At 38.8% G+C, this 12,142-nt stretch overlaps 1 protein-coding gene across 1 annotated transcript in view; it reads left to right on the plus strand.

Moving 5' to 3' along the window:
- Positions 1 to 12,142, plus strand: part of LOC121380414 — a 54,942-nt gene that overhangs the window by 571 nt on the left and 42,229 nt on the right. The window contains exon 2 of the mRNA XM_041509216.1: positions 11,369 to 11,970. Within this exon, the coding sequence (XP_041365150.1) occupies positions 11,638 to 11,970 (333 nt within the window). The 5' untranslated portion in view covers positions 11,369 to 11,637. The remainder of the gene's footprint in view (positions 1 to 11,368; positions 11,971 to 12,142) is intronic.

Raw genomic sequence — 12,142 nt, forward strand, 5'->3', positions numbered from 1 at the left:
ACACAGATATTGAGGGAAGAAACCCGTTGTCGCCACTTCATGGGCTACTCTTTTCGATTAGTAGCAAAGGGTCTTTTATATGCACCATCCCACAGACAGGGCAATGGGATGGTGTAAATGGGATGGTGTTAAAGCTTGGTAAACGTGCGTCAAAATAACAGAAGTATGAAACTAAATGCTCTTCAGTACACAGGGGCAGATCCATCATTTTGTAAAGGGTGGGATCACAAAATTCTAAAAAAGGGTAAGGGTGAGTTTATCGAAAGCAAATGAGCCGAACTCCCATAAGGAGAGATCTAGAGGAGGTTAGTGGGCATGCACCCCCCAACATTGTTTAAATAAAGATGTTCACGTATTCATTTCAGGATAATTTAGTGTTGTGTATTGTGGATAATGAATTAAAAAAAAGAAGTAATTAAAATAATCACTTCGTACGGGCGTGTGTGTGTGCGTGCGTGCGTGCGTGTGTGCGTGTGGATCTGCTGAACCTTGGGTGGCAGTGGTCCGGTCTCGAGAAAAAGAGTCGCAGTTTTATGCAGAAGTTCCCTTTCTTGTCTAACTGAAAAATACCCTGTAATAAAATTAGGCCTAAATTTCTTTTACTACACCCCGACATACAATGTGTATAACACTAACAGCCAAACGTGACTTCCACGAAAACCCTCATCCATAAACTGGTAGTTTCAGGACGTTAACCTTGTTACGCAGCCCAGTGGTAAAGCGCTTGTTTGATGCGCGGTCGGTTTGGGATCGATCCCCGTCAGTGGACCCATTACGCTATTTCTCACTCCAGCCAGTGTACCACGACTGGTACATCAAAGGCCGTGGTATGTGCTATCCTGTCTATGGGATGGTGCATATAAAAGATCCCTTGCTGCTAATCGAAAATATCTGTGTGGTCCTTAACCATATGTCCGACGCCATATAACCGTAAATAAAATGTGTTGAGTGCGTCGTTAAATAAACCATTTCCTTCCTTAACCCTGTTACATTAGTGACATTCACACCGGCCATGGTGGCGTCGTGGTTAGGCCATCGGTCTACAGGCTGGTAGGTACTGGGTTCGGATCCCAGTCGAGGCATGGGATTTTTAATCCAGATACCGACTCCAAACCCTGAGAGAGTGCTCCGCAAGGCTCAATGGGTAGGTGTAAACCACTTGCACCGACCAGTGATCCATAACTGGTTCAACAAAGGCCATGGTTTGTGCTATCCTGCCTGTGGGAAGCGCAAATAAAAGATCCCTTGCTGCCTGTCGTAAAAGAGTAGCCTATGTGGCGACAGCGGGTTTCCTTTAAAAATAAAAAAACAGTGTCAGAATGACCATATGTTTGACGTGCAATAGCCGATGATAAGATAAAAAATCAATGTGCTCTAGTGGCGTCGTTAAATAAAACAAACTTTTAACTTTACTGACATTCACTGACACTCCATCGTTGTAATTTATACAGATATTACGACTTCGATAGTGACTGAAATTTGGTCTACAATGCCAAGTAATCCCTTGTTTCTTTCACTCCATAACTGGTGTAACAAAAGCCGTGGTATATACTATCCTGTCTGTGGGCTGAGGGATGGTGCTTATAAAAGGATCCCTGATTGCTGTAGTAGTGTTGGTATAAAGTGCTTCTACTGGCAGTAGCTGGTGTGAATTGCGTTTTTGGCTCAGTTGGTAAAGCGCTGGACACTTATACAGAGGTAATAGAGAGGTTCGAATCCCTTCAGTGGAGGTTGATTTATCTCTTACGTTGCTAATTGAAGAGAGTAGCTCATAGCATAGCAACAGTAGGTTTCCTCCTTCCCTCATATGTCAAACGCAAATACAACCGTAATTAAAATGTATTGAATGTTTGGTTTGGGATCGATCCTCGTCGGTGGACCCATTTGGGCTATTTCTCGTTCCAGCCAGTGCACCACGACAGGTATGTCAAAGGCCGTGGTATGTGCTATCCTTTCTGTGGGATGGTCCCTTGCTACTAATGAAAAAAGTAGCGAGTTTCCTCTCTAAGACTACATATGTCAAAATTACTTTATGTTTCAGATCCAATAACCGATGATTAATAAATCAAGAACACATACCCTCGGTGGTGTAAAGGTTAAGCTTTTGGACTTAAAGCTGGTAGTTACTGGGTTCGCATCCTAGTAACAGCTCTAACATACAGTGCATTTTAATCATGAGCAAGGATATGCATGCAGGGCTGAATATACCGGGTGTGGATGTGGAGCAAGGGACAGCTGATATAAGCAAAATATGTTGCCCAATTCAGTCGTTACTGATATTTGCATATAGAGGCGTAGTTTAAAAGTCGGTCACTAAATAGTCCTTTCCTTTATTGTTCCGTTCTATATGAATGATGTGGTAACATAACTTGTTGCTAATTAGAAGTTTGTTTTGTTTCACAACACGAGCTCAGGGATTTATTAATCATCGGTTATTGGATGTTAACCATTTTGTAATTTTGTTACAATTTAGTTTTAGAGAAAAGAAAACCCTGCTACATTGTTCCATTATAACGGATCTGTTATATCCACCATCCCACAAACAGGAAAGCACGCACCACAACCTTTGAGATACCAATCGTGGTGCACTGGTTTGAACGAGAAAAATATCCCAACGAGGCCACCGACGGGGATCGATCCTATACCGACCGCGCACCAAGCGAGCTACATCCCGCCCGTTTTTGCTAATTTAGAGAGCATCAAAGTCGAGGCAATAAATGTTGTGATAAAAAAAAAAAACGTATTCCCAAAATAATCACGCAAACGTACAAACATCCTGAACTCAAAACATTTCACCTTATAACAACTGAAATGTTGAACTTTAAATTAGATTGAAATAACTTGAAATCAGTTCTGAACATCCACGACCCTTCAGGATCTGGATGCACTAACACGACCTCACTGTCCTCAGAACAGACAGGAAAGAAACCTGTTGTGCCCAAATTAATGTGATTTAAACCCTAATATTATACACATTATACAGCTGTTACATCGTTAATTAAATTAATATCGCAGTTATCATAATATATATTTGACGTTTTCAAAAAGCGGCTAATTAAACAATGAGATATATGGTTTCCATAAACAAACGCTCATTTCGTTTATATATATATAATATATACCTGTAGCTGTGTTGATCTGACTTTAACCCAGACGCGACTAATCTGCTGCACCACGTCGTATGTACAGGTAGGTCAAGTGTTTTTATCACTGTCAGTGATCGGAATGTTAATATAAACCAGGAAACGAATACCGTGAGCGCATGAATACTCAACAAAATTAATTAAGGGCCACTAGATTTTCTGTTTACATGATGTTTGCATGCCTAGTGGTCCAAATTAAATTTATTCAAATAATGCTTAGAAATCATCAATGATCAAATCTTTTAAAAATAATATAGCACTAGAAAAAAGAAGAAGAAAAAACGTCTATTATCGTTTTGTTGAGTATTTCTTCATGAATTATGTTTTAATGTTACAGTTATCGTTGCTGAGTGTATTCAATTTTTTTTTTTTTTTTTTTTTTTTTTACTATTTAAAAAACCCCATTTGTTCGTGCAAAATGAGCTGGCATGAAAACTTTCACCGTGTGTTTTCGCCATTCTACTCACTGTCTACTCACCATGCGAAGTGGTTCATTGCGAACGCTGTTTGGAAATATTGCAAATATGACTAAACGTTGTATCTAGATTTGGGAATTTTCGTTTAATTCGAACACAAATCCTCCTGCCCACACCTGTGATTTTGTTTTGCTTTTGGGTACCAGTGATTTAAATGGACATACATTTGTACGTTCTTGAACTTTCCATCACGCATTTGAAGACCCTGAATTAACCCCCCAAACCCCCCAACCCCCCCCCCCCCCCCCCCCCCCCCCAAAAAAAAAAAGAAGGCATTAACATAGGCGTTAGTCTGTTGGCCAATCCCAAACCGCTGTGTTTAATATGCAGAGATAATCATTGCTTAAAGAAAGATCGCCCGAACGTTTTATGGTCGGCTAGACATTTCGAGCCTATTTCCTGATATGACGTCCCACTGGGTAAACTGGTGTCTCATATGATACCTTATCGTCACCATCAGCATACGTACTCATGACGGGTGCTACCGGTAAGGCAACATATGCTCATACCAAAAATAAAACACACAACAAAACTAAAAAAACTACAAACAAAACAAAAGAAGCCCACACAAAAAACAAACAAAAAAACACTACTACCAAAAAACAACAACAACAACAACAACAACAACAAAAACAACAAAAACCCAAACAAAATAAACAAAATAAATGAAATTAGCAGTTGACTTTTACCACACTCTTAAAGGGACAGACCCTAGTTCCAGCCCGTGAAAATTAACACCAAGTTTAGTTAATCTACAAACCTGTAACACATTTGGATAAAGTTACAATTGAGTGAAACACGAGTCTGTGACTTTGACATTGTAAAATACCGTCTAAAAATAGACTAAAACTCGACTCCATAACTGTTACTTCTCAGACGCACATGCGTTTTTAAAAATATGATAAATGCATTTTGTGATATTAAAAACACCAGAAGACCAAAAACACTTCGAATGTACGGAAATTGATCATCTAAACAATAAAATCTATGTAAAGTATGATTTCTGGTATCAAAAATGGCTATAATAGTCAAAAATATGCCTTAGTGTTTAAACACTAGGGTATGTCCCTTTAAGTATGGTTCATATATATATATATATATATATATATATATATATATATATATATATATATATATATAGAGAGAGAGAGAGAGAGAGAGAGAGAGAGAGAGAGAGAGAGAGAGAGAGAGAGAGAGAATACTAAACGAGTCCCCGTGAGAGACCGTTTACATTACAACGAGTGTGTTTTCGATCGTACATCACGAGCGGAAGCGAGTGATGTACGATCGACAACACACGAGTTGTAATATAAACGGTCTCTCACGGGGACGAGTATAGTATTCTATTTATTACAACGCACTACATTATTAATTTGAGTCGCCAAATATATTTTTTGTCTCTCACTAAACAGGACACTGAACGTAAACAAAACAGCGGAGTGATTCAGAGGGCATAACCCTTCTTTGCCTATGCACTCTTTTTATACTATTAAAGTATTTATGCTTTCGCAATGTCATAGAGTCCCTCCATCCCAAAAATAAAACTAATTAAAACAAATAACACACACTAGTAGTAAACAGCTGTAAATTGTAAAGCATGTGTATACTAAAAAGCAAACAAATACATAGGAATTGAAATAATTAGTTTTGAATTTGAATGACGTCGGTATTCCAATGACGTCACTTTGCATCTCCTTACAATAACTATAAATTGGGTACATGACGTTTCCGTTTTAAGAATGCTGGAAAAATTTCAGTGCAAAATTGCTATTGATTTTTTTTTTTTTTTTTAACAACACACCTGAATGTGTTTGAAGAAAATCTTGTGAATAAAACATTGTACCTTTTACTAAATATGGCTTTCAAGTGAAATTACGGTAAGATATGCTACATTTATTATGTACAAAGCCAAAACAAGGGTGCGAAAAGTGATCGGAGGTCATGACCTCTCAAAAAGCATATCTCACATTGTGGGATATGAAAAATCTCTCACTGGTATCTCCGTCACCGCGGTGTAATATATATATATATATATATATATATATATATTATTATTATTATTATTATTAATCTATTTTTTTCTTTTTTTTTTTTTTTTTTTTTTTTTTACCAAGACTACTGCCAAACCCCCCCAAAAAAACTACAACAACAAAGATTTAAATATGTTTTTTTTTTTTTTTTTTTTTTAAAGCGTATGCTAAACATATCGCACACGCGTAGTCTTCAGAAGAAACACGATACATTTTTCTGTTAGCAGCAAGGGATCTTTTATATTCACTTTCCCATATACAGGACAAAACATACCACGACCATTGATATACTAGTAGTGGGGCACTAGGAGAGCGGAAAAACCTAATGGGTCCGCCAAGGAGACCATATACCGAGACTCCACGACAATAAAACTTTATTTCAAATGTGGTATGTATTGTCAGTGCGATATAATAACGTACATATAAAATGGCCCTTGCAGCAGATCAGTAATAACAACAGTGGCCATATGGCGGCTGTGAGTTTCCACCGGCCTCGGTGGCGCTGTGGTTAAGCCATCGGAATACATGCTGGTAGGTACAGGGTTCGCAGCCCGGTACCGGCTCCAGTCCAGAGCGAGTTCTCAAGGGCTCAGTGGGTAGGTGTAAAGCCAGTACACCCTCTTCTCTCTCACTAACCACTAATCAACTAACAACTAACCCACTGTCCTGGACAGACAGCCCAGATAGCTGAGGTGTGTGTCCAGAACAGTGTGCTTGAACCTTAATTGGATATAATCACGAAAATAAGTTGAAATAAAATGTGTTTCCTCTATCATTAATTAACGTCTGTGAACCCATGACAGCGTGCTTGAACCGTAATTGAATATAAGAACGAAAATAAATTACATCGTCAGCAAATCTCGAGAGAAAACAGGGAGAACTTTTAAGTACAATTTAATCTCTAAACCTGTTATTCCCAGTCGCGTCTCGGTGACGTCAACAGCCAACTGGAAAGTTAACCCTTTAAGTCTCGTTATACTGATGCTAATATCAGGGCCGGACCCACTCTAACATGACTAGGGGAAGGTAATGAAAATAAAAAGGGTACAGTAAGAAAGGATCTTCTCCGGATAGTAAAGTAGTTGGGCAAAGACGACTAGATACCCGCCAAAATGTATTACTGTAACATGGGTAAGTACCAGTAAAATAATAAATATTGCCCATCACCAAGTTAGTAGCCATAATACGGAATACGAAGGAAATGTTTTATTTAACGACGCACTCAACACATTTTATTCACGGTTATATGGCGTCTGGCATATAGTTAAGAACCACACAGATATTGGGAGAGGAATCCCGCTGTCGCCACTTCATGGGCTACTCTTTTCGATTAGCAGCAAGGGATCTTTTATATGCACCATCCCACAGACATAATAACATATACCACGTCCCAGACCGACCGCGCATCAAGCGAACGCTTTACCACTGGGCTACGTCCCGCCCCTACGGAATATGAATAACGACAGAAGGATTGCTGCTCAACAAGAAGTACTCCATTTTGAAAATGCACCACTCAACGATCAATGATCTAATGATGTAAACACAGTAGATTTTTAATAGTATATTAACATCTTCACGCTTTCCTTCCTTATAACATTGTGCAAGCTTGCTCCTTAGTGTAGCGGTTGTTTTGGACATTTGATCAAAGACAGGTGTAGAACATTGTATGTACTTGAGCTGTTGTATACGCACAGTTTGCATTAAAATAGGGCTTCTTCTGTTTTTGAAAAGTCTCACCAAATTACGTGCATGATTTCAGAGGTACTACTTCTGGTTTGAGTCCAAGGATAGTTACAGACAAGAACTGCAGTAGACAATGGGGCAACAGCAAAGAAACATGAAAACGTGGCATCTCATTTGCCGGCTCATGCCATTTTAAGCTATGAAAAAACTGTTGCCATGATATAAAGGGTTGCCAAAGCAACAGTCATAAACATTCTGCCTGAAGCATTTAACGTTATTAATCTTGAGGTCTAAAATGCTAATATGGATAAGTTACCAGAGGCTACAGATTTTTGTTTTTGCTGCGTACAGATGCCACATAATATGTTGGTTAGTGAAAAAAAGCTTTACATTATTACCACAAACAACTATGCCAAGTGGGGTGATGCTAATACGCTGAAATCATGCACATGATTCATTGCAGATAATAAAACCACAGTTTACTAGCTGGCTAATGTAAGTGTTCAAGGTGATGTTGTTTTATGTGTGCTTTGTTAGACCTATTATATCAGTGGGTACTGTAATGTATTTTAAAATAGGACACTCTTTATTTGACAGAAACCCGTTTGTTCATATTTGTATGATAGGGATTTATGACCACTCGTTGGCTTATAGTATAGGCTTGACTAAACACTTAAGCTAGTAATTGCAGTGGTAGGTAAGGAAGATGATATTGGACGAATTGCCCTGTTGTTGAATGAATGAATGAATGAATGGATAAATAAAAAAATGAATGTTTGACGACACCCCAGCACAAAATAGAGATCGGCTATTAGGTGTCAAACGAAGGTAAGTACACCGATATAAGTATCTCCATTAAAAACGAACGAACGAATGAACGAATGAATGGATGGATGGATGAATGAATGTTTGACGACACCCCAGCACAAAATAGAGATCGGCTATTAGGTGTCAAACGAAGGTAAGTACACCAATATGAGTATCTCCATTAAAAACGAATGAATGAATGAATGAATGAATGAATGAATGGATGGATGGATGGATGGATGGATGAATGAATGTTTAACGACACCTCAGCACAAAAATACACATGGACTATTGGGTATCAGAAAAGGTAAATACATGGAAATAGTCATGCAACTGAAATGCAGTTATGAGGTACACTGTATATACATGTATATCATTGGCAATGATAAAACACTGGATCTATGATCTTTAGTAAAACGTCAGTCATTGTTTGCGACTTATTTCATGTGTCAGATATTAAACTTCACCGTGTGAATTTCTTTATTTTTTTTTTTTGTTTTGTTAAAAAGAATTCTTAACATCAGTTAACGCTGCTGTAAATAATACATTATGATACAAACCATACGTACAAGGAAACTGTATCTCGATATATCTCCCAATACCCAACCCTACTAAATATCCCCCGCACACGCCCACGTTATGCACATCTCCGTTCTAACAACTGATATGCTCTATTATCATGAAAACCACTTGCATTATGATATACTGAATTCATTACTGTAAATTCTTCAAAGGTGTCCAATAAAACAGTGTAACACCTGCTGTTAATTATATGTTGGTGTTTATATATCGTTCATGCGAACAGTAAACGTAATTAATTTTTACAGCTAATGTTAAGTAGGTTAATTATATTTAATACTATCGAAATTAATTAACTTTGGTTATAGTACGTTACAGGATGAAAGGCGTCATGTGATCAGTGTGATGTTAAACAGATGGCATTCAAACAATTCGTGGGTTACCGCTTTCAATGTTTTCACGTTAACGTATTAAATAATAACATGGGTAAAAGAATACAGCGTCACTGTTAAGTTTTATTTTCATTGCGATAAACATTAAAAGGATATTCCTGAGTTTGCTGCATTTTAAGATGTTTCCGACTACGATTAAACTTGCATATTAAATATATTTTCAGGTTTAAAATATCAGTGTCTGTATATTCAATGTGTTTCTGGTCGTCTTAATATTTGTAAGAAGCCCAAACTGAAGACAAAATCCAGTTTGGGCTTCTTACAAATATTAAGACGACCAGAAACACACTGAATATACAGACACTGATATTCTAAACCTGAAAATATATTTAATATGTAAGTTTAATCGTAGAAATATTTTAATAGTCGAAAACATCTTACAATGCAGCAAACTCAAGAATGTCCGTTTAACCTACTACACATATTAGAACGATCAGAAACACATTTAATATACAGCCACTAATATTTTATGCAGAAAAAATATATTTGATATGTAATTACAATCGTTAAAAACTCTGTTAGTCGATAACATCTTAAAAAGTGCAGCAAACTCAGGAATGTCCACTTAACTTCGACGTGTTAAAACTACGTATGTGTTACCAAATACAGAGTAACAAAATCTATAGTCCTTCTCAGCCTTCATGAACATTGGTTTTTGTAAACGATTTCAGTTTGTTTTGACGTAAGAAGAATAAAAGAGTTTAGGAAATAAAAAAACACAAAAACAAACAATAACAACAGCAACAACAACACCACAATTTTCGTGTGCAATTTAGAAAACAATCGATTCATAAATAAATAAAATTGTAGAACATACCATAAAGAGAAAAAGACGTCCCCTGATGAGAAGGAGTCTTTGTTGTTCTTCCCACACTCTTTCCCAACAACCACCGTCTCTTGATCTTCCCCTCTATATTTTTCTGCCTGGCTGTGTCTTTCTCCCCCTATACACCCACTCTATCTACGTCTGTCTCTGTGTCTTTCTCCGCTATACACTCACTCTATCTACGTCTGTCTCTGTGTCTTTCTCCCCTATACTCCCACTCTATCTACGTCTGTCTCTGTGTCTTTCTCCCCTATACACCCACTCTATCTACGTCTGTCTCTGTGTCTTTCTCCCCTATACACCCACTCTATCTACGTCTGTCTCTGTGTCTTTCTCTCTATACACCCACTCTATCTACGTCTGTCTCTGTGTCTTTCTCCCCTATACACCCACTCTATCTACGTCTGTCTCTGTGTCTTTCTCCCCTATACACCCACTCTATCTACGTCTGTCTCTGTGTCTTTCTCTCTATACACCCACTCTATCTACGTCTGTCTCTGTGTCTTTCTCCCCTATACACCCACTCTATCTACGTCTGTCTCTGTGTCTTTCTCCCCTATACACCCACTCTATCTACGTCTGTCTCTGTGTCTTTCTCCCCTATACACCCACTCTATCTATGTCTGTCTCTGTGTCTTTCTCCCCTATACACCCACTCTATCTACGTCTGTCTCTGTGTCTCTGTCTCTGTCGGGGGCGGGACATAGACCAGTGGTAAAACGCTCGCTTGGTGCGCGGTCGGTCTATGATCGATCCCCGTCGGTAGGCCCGTTGGGCTAGTTCTCGTTCTAGCCAGTGAACCACGACTCATATATAAAAGTCCGTGGTATGTGCAATCATATCTGTGGGATGATAAATATAAAAGATCCCTTGCTTCTAGTGGAAAATTGTTTCCTCTCTAAAGTTGTATGTCAAAATGACCTCTTTTTTATATCCAATAAATCAATGCGCTCTAGTGGTGTCGTTAAACAAAACAAACTTTAACTCTCTCTCTCTCTCTCTCTCTCTCTCTCTCTCTCTCTCTCTCTCTCTCTCTCTCTCTCACACACACACCATACATCACATACATACCACACGCACAAACACACACACACACACACACACACACACACACACACGCGCGCGCGCGCGCGCCAGATACACATTAATAAGAGCCATGACATATAGGGATCTCTTTTTGTCCCGTGACCAGAGCACTGTTTGTTAAAACTAAAACAGTGTGTAATTTAATAATTATTCCCAGGCCCAGTGCTGTGTATATTCAGCCTTTGGTCTCTACAATATTCAAGCATGTTAAGATTATTTGCTATACACAGTGTTCCAGAAGAGTCAAAATGAAGACCCTCATAAATATGAAATGGGCCGTATTCGTCCATTATTTGGCAACTGTTCGATATCTTTGACCAATAGTTTTACTTTTCATTCACTTCAGCGTTGCTCCTGGATCAACCCCGTCGCCGCAGTGATACTGTCACTCCAGTTTAACCGTTACCACGGAGATTAACGATGATCATCAGTCTACAGGGACCTCAAGACATCACAGATGTGAACTGTAGTTAATCACTAACACTGACAAATCTTACGAATCCTTCAGAGTATATGAACTCTTGTCTCCATTTTCAGACCTGGAACATTATAAGTCCCCAGACGTCCGAATTCGCCCACTTCCGACAGTCTTGGTAACAGGACAGTAAACTCGATATGGGGAATTCCAGGTCGAAACCACCGACGGAGAAAGAGAAGCTGAAACAGTGTCGAGTGCAACACGTTGATCACCTGCTTGAATGTTCGTCTGGTCTTGCAGACGACACAAACTCTTCATCCATGGGCCAGAGTCATGGATGTTCTGTCGAGGCGACAGGGGACAAGTATCCCAGCCCGAGGCCTCGGGGTTGTCTGAGCAAAGTGGTCAGCATGGACGAAGTGGACTCCCAGGCGATATCCGTGCACCCCCAGGATTATGATTTTCCCTTTGAAAATCTCGTCTTTGAAGGTGGAGGAAGCAAGGGCCTTGCCTATTGTGGAGCTCTCCAGGTAAGTAAGGTTTGGTAAAATGTATACTCAACCGTCGCTAGGGATATTTAGAAATAGAAACATATGTTAAGTAAAGCAACCGTCGCTAGGGATATTTAGAAGTAAAAACGTATGTCAAGTAAAGCAACTGAATTTATTGTGTTTGATGCATGACATATCTAATAGTTGTCGT

The sequence above is a fragment of the Gigantopelta aegis genome, chromosome 9 (genome assembly GCF_016097555.1).
Source record: "Gigantopelta aegis isolate Gae_Host chromosome 9, Gae_host_genome, whole genome shotgun sequence".
NCBI classification, from domain to species: domain Eukaryota; kingdom Metazoa; phylum Mollusca; class Gastropoda; order Neomphalida; family Peltospiridae; genus Gigantopelta; species Gigantopelta aegis.